Genomic DNA, 17469 nt, shown 5'->3' with positions numbered 1-17469 from the left:
ACTTGCCATCATCTCCTGCCCTTAGCTGATTATGCCTTACATTAAGTTTTTTGGTTGGTTGGTTTTGTTTTGTTTTGTTTTTTAAAAAAAAACCTTCTGTTTGCTATTCAATCCTTAGTGATTTTCTGGACAGACCTTGGTGCTCTCCAGGTTGAACAATGTCCATGGCTGGCAGGGACTGAACAAGCTGCATCATTAGAAATCAGCACATTAATGGGTGTAACTTTTCCTATGACCCTCCCTTTCTTTCACTGACATCAGTTATATGAGAAAAGAAAGAACTCATGTTGCTAGAGTAGACAGGTATCTCTGGAGCACCTGCCTGAGAGCAGGAGATCTCAGAGCAAGAGGCTAAATGAGTTGTATCTTAAATGTCACATATAGGAAGACACTTGCCTCCAAGAGGAGCCCCGAAGCAACATCCAACTCCAACTGCGCAAGCCGCCACCAGGAGGTCGAACTGCCTATGCACATTCTGGAACAGAGATTGCAGCCAGAGAAGGGCATGCTGAGGTTAGAGGGAGCAAAGCTAAGGGGTTAGGATCCATAACAATGAAACAAAGCAACAGCCAGCAGCAGATTCAGCCATTGCTATTGCAAATAGCAGGCTCTACACACTTTAGTGCAGTCTTTAGTACTGTCAGCTGGTCTTCAGCAGTGATATCTGATCCTTATGCACAGACAGGATCTACTCAAGTAGAAGAGCACTTCCCTTTGTTTTATTACACAGCCAGTTTCTGCTAGGAGCCTGTATGTAAAGCAGTTCCCACATTTACCTATATATGCAGTTAACAGATCTTTTTATACAACTAGTTAATACAGTGATTGGCCTGCAGAGGCTGTTCTGCAACAGCAAGAGCCTAGAGACAGTGTCAGTGCCTATAATTAGCAGTGCTGTATAAATTTGTCTTAAAGACAAATTGATCTTTGTCTGCAGCTACTTTTTTATATAGACAATGATCACAGTGCAAAGGTGTTAACATCATGAGATTGAAAACTTGCCAAATTCATATTCCTAACCAGCTTCATTGTAATTCACAGGTAACATTGGTGGTCCTGCACAGTTATTTGACTGTATATCTGGCCTCCCACTACCATTTTCTTCGGCTTATATTTTACCGCTCTATAGCAGTACAGTGAACTTCAATCCATGTTTTCTCTGTGTTTTGTGGCCTGCCAATACTATCCTGTGTGTCTTAGGAGTTCAGCCTGTGGAAGGACTGTATGCAGACACATGTGCCTTACCTCATACACACCACAGAAGATTGACATGAACTTGCTGAGTACTGCAGCACAGATACTGGCAATATGCACAAAAGGACCCTGCAAGAGAAGAGAAGGAGAAAAATCAGAGAGAGTTACCCTCTTGTTATGGACAAACATTTAGCCGTTGCAGATCTCAATTTCTCTTTGGCCATCTCGGCCAGTCCTCCAATCTTTTTTTTCTTTTTTTTAATAGCCAGTGGAAGATAAGTGTTGCTGGAAAGAGCAGAGTATGGTGGCAAAAGAAAGAAAACATTTATAGACTCTTCTCCCACAGACAACTCCTCTCACCTCCCAGACCCTGGGCACTACTGCACATGGAAACAGTGAAAACAGCAATATTTACCTCTTTCCCTACAGGCATGCCACTTCCAAGCCCAGCTGTGAGGCCCACAACTTTGGCCACAAAAGCTTTGAGAGTAAGATATTCCTTGAGGACCACTCCCCTCATAATGGTCTTGAGCTCTGGGATCCCAGACCCTGAAAACAACAGCAGAGCAGGGGATGAAAAAACCCGCAGGCAAATGGAATAAGAAAAAGAGACAGACAGAAACAGATCTTGCCATGCCTTCTGCCCTCACCAACAGCCTGTGGAGAGACGAGGTGGCAGAAAATGGCCGCAAACAGAATAAGAACAAGTGGGTATGTGACCCACGCCAGATACTGCATAGGAACATTCGGGTGCAGCTCTCTGTACATCCACTTGTAGGCTGTAGACAGACAAACAGAGAAGTTGTCAGTAACCACAGCTGCTCCAAACAGGTTGGTAGATATCAAAGAATCACATATTGCTAAACCTGCCCGTACTATATCTCTCCAGAAATGCTATCCTAAAGTCCTCATTTTCTAAGACAAGCCTTGTTACATTTTGAGTACGAGTTCCCAAATAAAACAGGCATTCTGCAGGAATGGACAGAAGTGGCTCTCTTCTTAGACACTATTAATACCTGTTCTCAAATGTGGTGTAAGAAGAGGTGTGTTATATGCAGTTGTGAGGATGAATTACTGTATGGGGTCTTTTCATTTGACAGCCTGAGGGCCTTGTGGGGGCCCTGAAGGGCAAAAATCTTAAAAACTAGCTTAAAAGCTCTGCTTATGATATGCTTTTTAGAGCAGCAGCATGAAGGGAGCTGTGCCAACCGTTAAAACATGGTAGCATTGCTCAGCCAGGTACAGCCGCATGAGATGCTGAGAAGCCAAACTGAACTGCAGTTCCTGTGCAGTCCATCTTCTTTGCCTGAGCTGGCTCCCAACAGAGCAGGAGGCTGAGACTTGGTGGATGGAAAGAAAAAAATCCTGAAGAACGCAGCTGCAGGCAGTATGAAGGACAGGGGCCCTCTGAGACTGGTAGGGTAAGCCTGGTAGATGGGGAAGCTCTAAGAGGGAGGAACACTGGGCTGAAGGAATATTGGGAGCTTTGGGGAACTGCAGTGCCTGATGGACATCAGCATCCAAGGGCACTGAGAGGAAAGGACTGGTGTGTGTGTGCGGGTCAGGACTGGGATACTGAGGGTAAGGACAAAGGAACAGTGTAGTTAACAGGATATGGGCAATGTTGTGTGTGCACCAAGATGGGGGCCGGGGGACTGAAAGATATTGTAATTGTTATAGCTGTTATAGCTATATATAGGGAAGATGTCCCCGCTCATTGCAGGAGGCTTGGACTAGATGATCTTTAAAGGTCTCTTCCAACCCAAACTATTCTATGATTCTATGAAATAAGACAGTGATTAGGAGATATTTGTGAAAGAGCCAGAGGAGACAGCACTATGTGGCCAGGTAGCAGGAAACTGCAGAACACTGTATAAAAAAAATTGGCAAGAACAATGAGGTAAAAAGCAGAAACAGTGTCAGAAGGGAATCTAAAAGCCCCTTCCCCTCCTCACCCTCCATTTGCTCAGTAGACATGGGGAGGATGGGAACCAGTATAATAGGGAGGACCACAGTACCACTTCTCTGTGCCTCTACACATTCAAGGGAGCAGGAGGGAAAGAGAGTCAAAATAATGGTTTGTCTTTGACTCATACACATATCCCTTGTTTCTGCCTGCTTACTTCCAAACTTTTCCCTGCCATCCCTTTTAAAGAACCTCTCCCAAGTAAACCTTTTCTCTACTATGTTGCAAGTACTTCAAACTTCCCAGGCAGCGAGGGGTGAGGCTGGGACACTGGTGTTAAAGGAGGAGGAACATTGGTCACTGGGCTTTGTAAAACATTCATATAATTTACAGTGTGCTTTTGCAGCACCTGAATGGGACCCACCCTGTAGGCTCTTCGCACTGGCATAATCCATTCCCCAGCTCACCAACGCCATGACCAGACCCAACAGAACCAAGAAAATCCAGTCCTCTCCAAGCTTCTTGGTAACATATTTCTGGATGCGTCTAGCACAGTCTGTGGAGGGAAGAGTGAACCAGAAAAACTGAGGGAACATAGATGAAGCTTGTGTCTGTCTCTCCTCTCCTCTGCTGAGAACTGACTACAATAAGGCTTAGTGTCGAAGGACTGGTACCCATCCCTCTCCTACACAGTCCTGCAAAATCTGATGCAGTTTCAAAAAACAAAAAAAAACAAAAAAAAAAAAAAAAAAAAAACGGAGGGGGGAATTTAACATCTTGTGCACTAGCAGCAAAACTCTGACACAGTAAAGTCCTCCTCCTCCTGTTACAGAGATCTGTTGTGGAAAAAATTATTAACTTGGTCTTTTTTCCAAACAGATCTTGGCTCTTCCTAGGATGAAAGTTGGCATTTAAAAAAAATCTTTTGGACCCAGTGTGATTCCTTTTCCTTCATTTTCTGCTTCTCTCCAGTCACAACTTTCTTGCCTTTTTGGCTTGCTTAAATTCTGTCTCTGGCTGGCCTACCCAATATCTTGTCATAGGGTAATGAAAGATGAATTGTCCCTACCTTGACATTTGGAATAGTGCTCTTCTTTGATCTCTACTTGACTCTCACACTTCAGGGGTCTTTCATTGTTCTTTTGGGCCTGCTTCTTATTCAGTAGTTTTGCTGCTTCCTTCTCTGCAAAGTTGGTTATCTGGTCTGTGTATTGGCCATAAAGCTAGAGGAGCAGAAAGCAAGAGAGATCAAAAGGAAAAGATAAGGAAAATGCTTCTTCACAAACAGCATTAAAGATGAAAAAGCAGATCTAATAACAGTCAGAGGTGCAGACCTAAATGTACCCAAGCACAGAGACAGAGACACAAACTCTTAGACAGATGCAGCTCGCTACCTTTTTTTTTTTTTTTTCTTTTCCCTTTCTGGTTCCCTCTTCCCAAGCTCTCAGAAATCCTCCATCTCCTTTTTGGGGGTACAAGATATCATCACAGAATATTAATTGCTTTCTAACATCCTGAGAAAGAGCTGGCTTTGGTCTGAAGAGACTGAGCAGGCTTTCTGGCGGTACAAAAGAAGGTCAAAATAGTTCACATGAGGCTGCCACCCTCAGGGCTGTCTCATATACTTCAGCAGCACTGTGAAACATCTCTGAAGGTTTTAAGAGATATTACACTACCAAACAGGCTGCAGGAATGTCCTGCACCTGTTCCCCCTGCTGCCAAGGAATGCTTAACAGGGCACACAGCCACTGATGGTGCCAGTGGAGGAAAAGAAGCCGCATCAGCTCAGAAATACCACAAGGTACTGCACACCTCCTCCCATTATTAACCCAAATCATCATGCTAAGTACTCACATATCTCCACCTCCTCTGAATTTCCTACCTACCTTATCTAGTCTTTGTCTTCAGATACTAATCTTGAAATGGAGTTGGTTATATGCAATTCGCAAGTAGCTACATGTGCTTACCAGTGACATTTCACACATGGATCTGCAGTAAATTTGGCAGTTGTGCCATCTTGTCAACAACGAGATCTCAAGGGAGCTTGAAGGAGCCTGACTGTGCCCCCTTGTTTGTTTACCAGATTCCCTCAAGGGCACCTATCCTACCTCAGTCTTTCAGAGTATAGGTGGGGAAGGTGTGCATTTGAGAAGCAGAGAATAAGACTCTCCTCATCACATGACCTTCAATGAACCATCTTTAACTTTATTTGAGGTCAGGTTACCACTTGATGCATGGCCTGTGATCTTGGCACTTCCCACCTGCAAGAATGTGACCCTTTGTTTCCTCCCCAGATCAACATCTGCTTCTCTAAGATTTTCTGAGTGGCAGGAGAAGAGTGAACAATGCTTTGATCAGCAAAATCAGACACTTCAGCTGTAGAATGACAAGACATGGGAGAGATATAAAGCACTACCACACACTTATGAGAAATTTCTATTTGACAGCTTCACATGTCCTCCTTCCAAAGTGACACAGGAGATGTTGCTTTTGTTCCCTGGGGATCTCCATGAACTGAACCATCAGCTGTACAATGGGGATAATGCAGCTGATCTATTTGTAAAAGAATTTGAGATCAAACATATTCAGAGACTCACAGAAATATTTACACTGGAAGGCACCTCTGGAGGTTTCTAGTCCAAGTCTCTTCTTGCAGCATGCAAGCTCCAAAGCCAGATCAGGCTGCTTAAGACCTTGTCCAGGTAACTCCTAAACATCTCCAGGGGTGGAAATTCCCCATCTTCTCTGAGCACCTGTTTCAGTGCTCTACCAATTCATATTTCCACATAAAAAACACGACTGAAGGTCCTAAGTAGTTTATTTATTTGCATATATTCCTCAAGAGACACTTGAACCATGTGCAACAGCTCCCTTCAAAATCCCTAGCGGTTTTTTCACAGAACACACATCTAGGCTTTTTAAAATCATCCTGTTCTTAAGGTGGCTTACCTGCTGTCTCTTAAACACATTGATTTTATTTGAACATCTGAAAGTATTCTTCCATTCATCACTGTATTGGAAGCTGACTAATTTCATGCAATTATTAACTCCATGATTATCAACATGCTCTAGGCAAATTAAGCAATGCAGACTCTTTGCAGTGAGGAACGGCCGTGCTCTGACACACATAATACAGACAGGACAGTGAAACATCATGCTGAAGGACTTGCCAGACTTCATATGCAATGTAAGCTGTAACATAGAGAATCCAGTCCTAAATAGCAGACTGCTCCTTTTTTCTTTGTGTCTATTTCAGCCAGAAATGCCAAGTACTAGCACGTTTTAGACAAATGCATCTTCACATCACCTCAGCTAATGTTTCATTGCCTTTACGTGGTCATGAGAGATGGGTTTATATCAAACACAGCTTAATCCAAACTATGAACTCAAACCCATGCCAAGTATGACGTTCAGATTAGAGTCTTCCATCTGCCCAGATGGAATAGCTTGACAGTATAATAGTATGAATGGTAAAAGTCCTCACACAGCATCCTAGTTCACTGTTTCTATCTGGCTGGAAAACGGGGCACTCAGGATGTGGAAAAAAAGGAGTTAGTCTCCGGACACAAAAATGAAGGTTCTGTCCTGGAAAACACGTTAATCTCAATTCACTTAAAGAACATTCCATACACGTACTTTTCTTCTCCAGGACTTTGGCACTATTCAAATTTGTAGGAGATTGTGGGACAGAGAAAGAATCTGGAAATCAGAATGACCTTAAAGAAAATTAGGTTAGGCAAGAAATATCCATTCCATTAGAAAACATATTAAAACTAAGAATATAACACAGTAGGACTTAGACTGTTCCTTCTTCTGATGCTCCCACTGTAACACAAGGAACACAGGGTTTCTGAGCACCAGAAAAACTGGAGAGAATTTTAAAAGATCTCAATTACCACCTAAAGAGTTGCCTATCTTGGCTAATGCTGAGTGAGGACATGATAATGGTGAAAAAAAACAGCTGAAGGAATAAATACCACTAAGAGGACACACACCCCCCTCTCCCCCCAAGATAAAAACATCCAAAGAGAAAGCACAACCAGTGTAAAGTTCCTTTTCAGGAAGGAAGCATTTATTAATGTTTAAATGTAAACCAGCAGGGTTTGTCTTTCCAAAAAAGATGGGGAAGTTTCATTGCTTGAGTAATGGAGGAGAAACTGCACCGAATCTCAGGGGGAAAAATACGTACAGGACCACAGTCTCAAGACTTTTCTTGGAACTATTTTCTGAGAGCTCAGCACCTGCATAAAACTGCCCTCCTCTCAGAGTCCAAAGCCTAAGCTATTTCCCATGCCATTCAGACTGAACAATATGTTCTCCACAGCATACTCCAGTCCTGAAATCCCTTCTCCCAGCACTGCAAGCGCATATTGTTTTTCATCTGGTGCTCCTGGCCACTGAGACAGCCTTGGGTTCTACTGCTCATCCCTCTCACTACCACCTTGTAGCCATCCTTCTATTCCTGAGATTATCTTCCTTAGCTTTTTTTTTCCAATGGATCACAAAAGAGTAGTGATATTTGGGCTCAAAGGTAAAACCTCCTGAAACTCACTTCATAAGTAAATTTAAACATCAGTAAAAAGTCTAGGCTCAACTTCTTGGACATAGAACCAGTGAGGCACATGTGAGGGATCAGGGGCAGCAACAAAATAATAGTTCTTCCTGAAGAACAGAAGGCAAAGGGGAGATCCAACAGCAGTCTCACTTCCTGAAGGGAGATGGGGGGTTGCAGAGAAATGTCAGAGGGAGACATCTTGGAGGGACACAGTGAAGGATGAAAGGAAAAATGTGTAACTTGCAAGAAATCTGTGCAGAAGGAAAACTTGTCCCCATCCATGCCCTCCTGAGGGTGGTTCAGCACAGGAACAGGTGCCCAGAGGGTCTGGGGAATCTTCAGTCTTGGAGATGTTCAGAACTTGCCTGGAGAAGACCCTGGACAACATGACATAGCTTTGGAGCTGCGAGCAGGGACTTGGGCTAGAGACCTCCAGAGGTCCCCTCCTACCTATATCTTTCTGTGAGTGTGTTATTCTATATTACTGCACTGCTGATTACTCATTACACATCCCTCCCACTACACCCATCTGTCTGTTGCTGAGGGAGCTCTCTGCCATGAACACCCTTTCTATAATCACAAATAACAGTTTCTAAATACCTCACCAGCTAGAGCTGCTTTCTGATGCACAAAGAAAACAATAAAAAATCTTACAATGTATGAGAATGTATATATATATTCTTATCAATGCATATTACACCATCTATCATATATCTACTGTTACCTTAATTGTCCAAAATTATGTATACATTACTATTATTATCTTACTACCTTTGTTATTATTATCTATGAAGCACTATATGTTTTTTAACTATCAATTACCTCAAAGCCCCAGGCCAAAGACCAAGATTCCACTGTTCTTGGGCCTGTGTAAACCCAACCAAATCACGGAGCCAGTCTGAAATGGCTTCCAGAATACGTCTAAAAACAGAGGGTAACAGCTAGCAAAAGAAAAGGGTGCAGTAGAATCAAAATCTCTGCCAACTATTTTTTTCCCATGACAGTGGGGAAAGAAGTCTTAATGGTTACTTTGCAGGAAATGGATGAAAATGTATGCAGTAGGTTGTTTTTCATGCTAATAACATAAGTGTGCATGTTCGTACAAGATGTGTACATTAGCATGCATATTTATACTTTAGCTGCATATGCATGAATAGCTAGCAAAATATACATATGCACAGCAAGCCTGGTTTTGCCAGAATAAATCTGCAAAGTTTCATACATAAACGTATATGCATATATGTGTAGATGATTGTTTATATAAAAGCATTTTTAGGGCATGTTTTTCAGTAGATCTATAAACATGGCTGTCTGTTTTAAGACTGAAAATTCTGTTCAGAAATGCATGCTTGCTTGGGAATGTTACTGCCTGAAGATATGGATGGGAATGCATTTGATGGCATGCTTGTTTGTGCATTGAGGTTGTCTATCTACATGCACTGACCAGCATGTCTCTGGAGCTGAGAACAAAGACGCTCCAGTGCCAGGTAGTGAGAACACTGAGGTCGGTTGTATTGCCTCACTGTGTCATCTGTGCCTGCTTGTAACAGTGGTGTTAGGCATGTGGAAACAGCATAGCGGGTGGATACATGTGAACTGGGATGTTTCGGTGCATGGATGTGCTTTGCTGGAGAAACAGCTTGCATACCACAGCACCCCCCACCCCCAACTCATGAGGTGCATTTCCTTAGCCCACCTCAGCTCTCCAGGCCTACGTGTTGCTCCCCTCACAGGTGTGTGCCATCGTCCCAGCAAAGCCGTGATCCCCACCCAGGGTCAGCCAGGGACTCAGTCATGGCTGATGAGGCAGGATGCCTCTTTCCCATCAGTGGTCCCTCCCTCAGGCGCTGCCCGTCACACCCCGGCCCCGGCTGCTGGGCTGGTGCTCAGCACAGGGCGGTGATTCAAAGGCTGAACCCCAGCAAAGCTCAGGTCCAGCTGGGCCCACACACCCCTCCATCCCACCCCAGCCTGTGCTCACCCTGTTAGCATGTCTGCTGCAGACAAACCATTTCCTTGTGTTAGTCTAAATAAAGCATAAGCCGCTCCAGTCAGACTTCTGTCCAGTCACCTTCCCATTTGGGCTGCTGCTTCCAAATCAATCAAGGAATGGTTTTGGAAGAGTTTAGTGTAGGAGACATTTGCTGTCTCATGTTTTAGACAGTTTCAGAAGAGAAATTCCTGAATATGGCCATAGAACTGAATCTCTAGTCTTTTGCAATGTGACACGTATAATCCTCATTGGGATGCTTCTCTACAGGAAGAGATTTTCTTGGTGGCAAATGTGGCTTTTTCCCCTAACAGTAAATCACAAAAGTCTTCAGGAGATGCTGAATGTATCACCTCCCTGATCATTCACCTAAGTATTCATATAAGGGGATTTGCATTCATGTAAGGAAAAACACCCACCCTGCATGAATTTCACATTCACATGCTCTCTCCCTCATCATTTGATTGGATCCTTCATTGCTCCAAAGCCCTCTTACGTCAGCTTAGACTAAGCACAGTGGTAGGAAATAAGACACCAGGACTCTGCTGTAAAATCTCCCCTTTGCAGGAGGCTATCCCAAAAGGAGAGGCAGAGGAGCTACAGAGGGTAGGGAACAAGAAGCCATAACCAGAGTACGTCTATGTCACGGTTATCTTTGCGAACCACTGCTTGTATGAACCAGAACAACAGTCAGGTCAAGTTTAAAAGTTAGAAAATCCCTCACTTACAGCTTCCCTAAGACCCACCAAAACTACCAATATACATGTATGGCTCTATGACCATGAACTGCTTTTTGATTAAAGTCAGAACAGAGCTTTGCATGACTTTGTCTATACAGCTGTGTAGTTAGATTACCCATCTATATACATCACTTTTCTCTTTGGTTTTATTCATTCTTCTGTTCTACTTAATATCACTATGCAGCTGAAGGCAGCTGCAGTTTCTCTTTGCTGCCACATGCACATTAATGGTCTGGTTGATTTTCCCCATCCCAACTTGCCCATTCTAATTCTCTTTGTGTCCACGGCAGGGGAAAATGACCCTTGACTGGAAATGCTGGTAGCACTCCCAGATATAAGTACAAACATGAAAGTCAATGCCTGACTTGGGAGTCAACAAGTGAAAGGCAGAGTTGGTAGCATTTGGAATGGAGAGGGATGTGTGCTCTACAGCACTGTTCCAGGAGCCCCAAGACCCTACGTGACTCCAGGGAGACCTGTGCTGCCACAAACATCCCAGTTGCCCAGCCCTACCTGTGGGTAGCTGAGGGAGTTCTCCAGGTAGTGCAGGTCGTCCCCTGTCCCCCCGGCCTCGCGTCCTGCCTCCAAAGGTATCCCGTAATGTGTGCGTTTCTCAAAGCAGACATAGTCATATTGCGGTGTGCCCCCCCACACAGCTGACTTCGATCTGGGTTCCTGTGTTAAGATCTCTGAGCTCTCCATGCCTCTACTCTTCCTCACACTCAGTTGTATCAGAGCTGCTGCTCTGGGCCTTGCCTAGAACCACCTCATGTTCTTGCTGAGGACATGGCCTCCGCACTTTCCTCTGCTCCCTCCTTTTCTTTCTCTCCTCTGACCACTTTGACTTGTCCTGTTCTTGCACTCACTTTCTCTCTGCCCCTCCTCCTCCTCGTGCCTCTCTCACTTTCTCCCCTTCCTGCATAAAGGCAGTGGTTGCAAAGTATAACTATATTTATAGCAACCTTCCTCCACCACGTGATTCCCCAGTGCTGCGTCTGATCTCAGCAAAAGGCACTAACTCTACCAGGATTGAATATCAGGTGTGGGCAATAGGGGAACTCCTGAAGGAGAGGGAAGGGGGGGCAGGGATAAGGAAAGAGGGCGATAAGAGAGACAGAGCTAGAATGACAGAGACATTCTAGGAGACAGAGACATCTAGGAGAAAGCAGAAATGATGATCCAGGAGATCTCTTCTTTCACACCTCCCCATCCTGACCAAGCTATATTTTCACGGAGAACAAAATTCAGTGGGCTTCCTCCTTCCCTCCCCAGATACAGGTGTCCAAAAGACTGAGTGACAGTCATAAAGATGCCAGCAGCTATGGCGAGATAGAACAAGATGGGTGCACTCTCACGGTCCCAAAGTAATTTTTCTAAGTCCATGGTCCACAACAGAAGCAGCAAGCCCTAATGGAGAAGTCAGGCATCCCTGTAAACTGCTGAGCATTACAGCTTAATTTCAGCCTTTCCATGTGCCCTTACGGGGAACACTTTACACTTTTGAAGTGTGTCACCAAACTTCTCTGTTGGTATTTAGTTATGGGTATATGCAGAAATTTATTCCTCCTGATGCTCCACTTTTCCACAGGCTAGATCATTCAACATCTCCTCTACACTTTACCTCTTGATTCTCAGCCAGGTGAAAAAGCAATGAGCTCAGCCAACACCAGTAAGCTACCAGCCAGTGACAGGAATGAGAAGCATGTTCCAGCAACATGGTCTAGAGACACCTCCCAGTGCTCTCAGTGTGCTGCGTGTAATCATATGTCTTTTGATGGCTAATCAATGAAAAACAGTGAGTTCAAGATCCTAGAAACCGTGCACAAGAAAAGAAGACCCCATATGCCTCAAACACAGTTGCTAAAGAGCTGGTATTAACTCCTCATTCCTCCTCTTGCACACTGTCAGGTCTCCGGAATAATGGTTTCCAAACTTCTCACATTCTGGCTTATGAGATCTGCAGGCAGGATGGGAGTGGGAGAGAGAGAGAGGCAAAACACCTTCTTTTTGGTCCAGAACAGTAGTCTCATAATTTTATTTTGCAGACCTGTGCAAATTATTTCTCCTGGAGGCTCATTTTGCTTTTTCTCAGTCTGCACAGTTCTCCAGAGTGGGGTACAAAGAAAGTCTCCAAGAGGAAGACACACTTGATTTCCTCCATAAACCACTTCCCCACCTCCTCCAATGTCTCTGCTAACAATATCCATATGGCTATCCGTTAGGAATAATATCCATATGGATATTGTTAGTCTGTACAGTCCACACCAGGTGGCATGTCAGGCAAGCTCTGAATATTTAATAAAGCAAAATCAGTGTTGCCTCAAAACATATAGGCTCATCTGTTTCTCACCAGCACTCACTTCACTGTCAATAAGTAATGTTCCCTGGAGGAAGGCATCAGCAGGGCAAAACTTGCAATGAACCACCTTAAAGAAGAGTATCTAAGTGACCATGTCATACATGAGAAGTGACCATACAGAGAACAACGTTTGGATATCCTCATAGGTTTCCATTTTAAAGGCATTAATTGTTCTCAGTCCTCACAGGTGGGCCTGTGAGAACCTCATGAGGTTCAACAAGGCAAAGTGCAAGGTCCTGCACCTGGGTCAGGGCAACACCTAATATCAATACAGGCTGGGGGACGAAGGGGTTGAAAGCAGCCCTGTGGAGAAGGACTTGGGGGTACTGGTGGGCAAAAAGCTGGACATGAGCCAACAGTGTGTTCTTGCAGCCCAGAAGGCCTACCATATCCTGGGCCACATCAAAAGAAGCATGGCCAGTAGGTCAATGAAGGTGATGATGCCCCTCTACTCCGCTCTGGTGAGACCCCACCTGGAGTACTGTGTCCAGCTCTGGAGCCCTCAGCACAAGAAGGACACAGAACTGTTGGAGCGGATCCAGAGGAGGGCCACAAAAATTATCTGAGGGCTGGAGCACCTCTCCTATGAGGACAGGCTGAGAGAGTTGAGGTTGTTCAGCCTGGAGAAGAGAAGGCTGTGGGGAGACCTTATTGCGGCCTTTCAGTACTTAAAGGGGGGCTATAGGAAGGATGGGGACAATCTCTTTAGCAAGACCTGTTGTGACAGGACAAGGGGTAATGGTTTTAAACTAAAGGCAGGTATTTTTAGACTGGATATAAGGAAGAAATTTTTTACAATGAAGGTGGTGAAATGCCGGAATGGGTTGCCCAGAGAGGTTGTAGAGGCCCCATCCCTAGAAACATTCAAGGTCAGGCTGGACAGGGCTCTGAGCAACCTGATCTATTTGAAGATGCCCCTGCTCACTGCAGGGGGGTTAGACTAGATGACCTCAAACGATCCCTTCCAACCCAACCCAACCCAACCCATTCTGTGATTCTATGATTCTACTGAGATGCTTTTGGACGACCAAAGTCATTATGGCTTACATAAAAATAGATGCATAGCATATACTATATAGTATATAAAGTACAAAAAAGTGTATAGAATGTAAGTGTACATCATATATAGAAAATCTAAAGACCAACCACAGTAAGCCCCAGCAAACATTAACGTTGTAATACAGCACCAGATCTTCAGTCACTCTTATATTTACTGGAGGAGAACACTCATCATAGCCACCAGAGAAAACTAATGGGAACCTTTACCCAAAGGTGCACTCTTCCAGCTCTTATTTTTCAAGAGGTACAAGAATAGCACATCAGAAATTGCTTCAGTATAAAAAAGCTCATCAAACTCTACTGTCTGTCTTGTGTGATATTGTTGTGGAATTTCCATGGAAAACGATAATATAATTATATAACCTAAAATAAGATTCAGCCTACCCTGAAAGGTATTTTCCAGGAATTGTCCCTCTCAGCCTCCAAATTGGCCCCAGCCTCACTCACCTTATCAATAAAAGCATGAAGGACCCCAAGGACAACATTCACCAGAGGGCTCTTTGTGCTACTTGAACAAGAAACCTTTACTATCCTCATGAGGAAGACCCTCACTTGTACTTTCCACAGTGTGAAAATGTGGAAATTAATACACCTCATCCAGTGCACCAATTAGTAGACTGATAAATACACAGATGAAACTGAACAATCATTATGCACACAGTGGTACATGTGTACACTCTAAGGACCTAGCTCTAAGGACATCTGCAGCTAAGGACCTAGCATTTATCTAATTCCCAGTGGGAGAGCATTTCTCATCAATCTTTCTACCTCTGATCTTTGTACCCAGATAGTGTCTACCAAAGAAATGACTCAGAACTGAAATTCACCATTCCAGTGCATGCCAAAATATATGCCATTTGTAGAGATACTGGGTTTATGTCACATTGTTTCCTTTATCCTGAACACTAATCTTATCATGCTCCACAGCTTATAAATTACCACTCTCCCACTTTCCCCTAGGAGGAAAGCACTTTGTCATCTCTCTGGGCACTGTTAACACCCTCTCTACTCCACAAGGTACCAATAATCTTTTGTCACAGCCTCACTGACACTAGTCTAGTTAAATTCAAAGCAGCTACTCTCAGCTTATATTTGCTTTGAGATCTGCTGCTTATATTTCAGACTCAAAGAAGAACTTGTAGACCCAACAGCTTGTCCACTTTTTCCAGCTGGCACAGCTGACATAATGAAAGGTATTGTTCTAGCTCTACCCATTGCCTTGTCTATGTTTTCAGATCTGCAGAGTCCCAAAAGTACAGACTACTGAGCACACCCTGAAAAGACGTGCCTTTCTGTACTGCTCCTGCCCAGCAACTGCTGTCAAATGTCCCCTCTAATTTTTCCTGTAATTTCTTGCTACAGTTCTTCTTTATATTTTTTCTTTATTGCTCATATGTCCTATTTTCTACTACTAAAGCCTAGCTCTGCTCTTCTGCCAGGACACAGCAATGTAGTACTGCTATTGCTTGAGAGGTTACCAACAGACTCAGGACTAGCACAGAAGTGGAGGAAGATGCCAAAAGAGAAGAACATGTAATAACTATCTGGCACTAGTCACCAGCACAGATGACCCATATGTATGGCTTTACTCCTCAGGTGCACCTAAGCCTTCTGAAAGGGCTCACAAAAGTTTCTAGGCTGCCCACAGCACACAAGAGTATACACAGTATACAACCTGCTCATATACCAGTTTTTTCTTTGCATATTACAGGCCCTAGAGGGACTCCAAAGAGTGTTTCAGTGATACTTCCTTCAAGCAGGACACCTTCATGACAGATGAAGCTTCAGCTATAGCCCCAGTTAGGGCTTTAGGTGAGGGGAAAAAAAAGGAATAGAAGTTAGAACAACTCTCACCCAAGACAGGTCTCTTCTCCAGTCAGCCATCTATCATCTGTCTCCCTCCTGTTCCCAGTTTTCTCTCAGGTCTCCCTTTCTTTGCTTTTCTTTTTTTTTCTCCTGAATGATTTTCAGGATGCAGAAATATAATTCATAGCCTTCCCACCCTACTGCCTTTATAGTGGAAGCTCTGATAGTATGGGGGGAGGGATGATTGAAGACTCACACTTCTCTCATGGTCCTGACCCAGGAGATTTATCACCTGAAATCCCAGTGCTATTAATCAACAGTGACAAACTTAATGTTTTTCCCTGTGCCCTGCCCACACAATTACCAGACATCATACTAACTTCTGAGCCTTCTGCTTATACTAGGGCTTTTTTTATTGTTGTTCTTTCTCTAACAGATTCATCCTGAAAGATCTAGACCACATTATAACGTCACTGTATACAAACCTTATGGTCCACCACCAGACTGCAGCCTCCTCTGGAATTAAACATAACGTCTATTTTTCAGCTGCCACCAATACTGCATAAACAAACATTATAGCAGATGGTGATGCAGAGCCCTCTACCACCCCAGACTGAAAGGAGATGAATTTGTAGAGGCAGAGTTATTGTTATCCAGAACCATGCATGCAGAATAGAAGAACAGTCACTTAAGAATAAAGTAAAAAATAATATTCTGTGCTTAAGAGAACTCTGTCCAAGAGGTCTATAAGGCTGTGAAGGAGATAATATAAAAGATAGGCTATGAGACAAAAGAAACTGTAAAAGTGAAAGGAAAAAAGGGAGTTTTGAAGGAGGAAGAGAGAAAGGTGACAAGGAGGGCTGCTTAACAGTAACAGAGGTAATAAGAGACAACACATGGAAAGACATTACTCAGGCAGGGAGATTATGATGTTACCAGAGGAGAGGCAGAATGGAAAAAGAAATATATCTCACAAGTGAAAGCAGATAAATACTTATAGGAACAGAGGGACATGAAGGAGCCATTGAAGTAGATGTTGGAATAGATTAACTTGGAAGGAAGTTTGAACAGATCATGACATGACATGATGACATTGTGGTATGACATGATATGCTATCACTTGGCAAAAAACAAATAAGCTTTAAAGTGGCACAGTTACGTTCCAGTTCCAGAAACAACCCAACTGTGACAGTCTGCACAGAGTACCTTGCAAATTCACCCCAAAATCAAGTTAAACAAAGCCATATCTATGTTGATACCTAAAGTAAATTACTTGTTAATTTCAAGTTGTCTTATGTTAGATCACAGTGTGGTCAGTCTGGAACTGAGAGCAAAAAGAACAAGTAGAGAGAACTTAAAAAAACCCAGCAGCAAAAGCAAGACACAGAAAATCAGATGAAAGAGAAGATGGGAACATTAGCTTTTATAAATGGGTCAAAACTCAACCAGAACTTTAAGGTGGATCTGACTAGATGTCCTGGTGAGCTCTCTGGTCAAGACCAGTAGGCTTCAAAACTCAAAATAGAACAGTCTTTACTAGAATAAAAATAAGATGCTTTGATTTTTTTTTAATAGAGAAATCTTCAAGTGCATAAGTCAGGAAGCACAGAAATAAATAGATAGTTTATACACAACTCTCCCCACCCACTGCAACCTTGGTTGCAATTAACTCAGTGACCTTCTGAGCTGCTAAAATTTTGTGCTTACACTCCATTGCCTAGGAGACTGTGTCCGCACCTCCACAGATTGGATTGCTCCTCCCCTACAGCTGCCCCTCTTCTTAAATTGCAACCCTCAGTTCCCACAGTGACTGTCTAACCTACAGCACCTTGCAGCTTCTATTAAGTAATTTCTTCCTTG

General features: G+C 43.6%; 1 protein-coding gene across 1 annotated transcript in view; it reads right to left on the bottom strand.

The window, feature by feature from the left end:
• Positions 1-17469, bottom strand: part of CLCN1 (chloride voltage-gated channel 1) — a 55463-nt gene that overhangs the window by 34553 nt on the left and 3441 nt on the right. The window contains exons 2-7 of the mRNA XM_064442076.1: positions 10899-11141; positions 4170-4323; positions 3525-3656; positions 1845-1973; positions 1610-1743; positions 1246-1323 (exon numbers count right to left, since the gene is read on the bottom strand). Of these exons, the coding sequence (XP_064298146.1) occupies positions 1246-1323; positions 1610-1743; positions 1845-1973; positions 3525-3656; positions 4170-4323; positions 10899-11141 (870 nt within the window). The remainder of the gene's footprint in view (positions 1-1245; positions 1324-1609; positions 1744-1844; positions 1974-3524; positions 3657-4169; positions 4324-10898; positions 11142-17469) is intronic.

This window comes from Phalacrocorax carbo, chromosome 1 (genome assembly GCF_963921805.1).
Source record: "Phalacrocorax carbo chromosome 1, bPhaCar2.1, whole genome shotgun sequence".
Classification (NCBI taxonomy): Eukaryota; Metazoa; Chordata; class Aves; order Suliformes; family Phalacrocoracidae; genus Phalacrocorax; species Phalacrocorax carbo.
The sequence above is the reverse complement of the archived record's forward strand: the minus strand, read 5'-3'. Positions and strand labels throughout refer to the sequence as shown.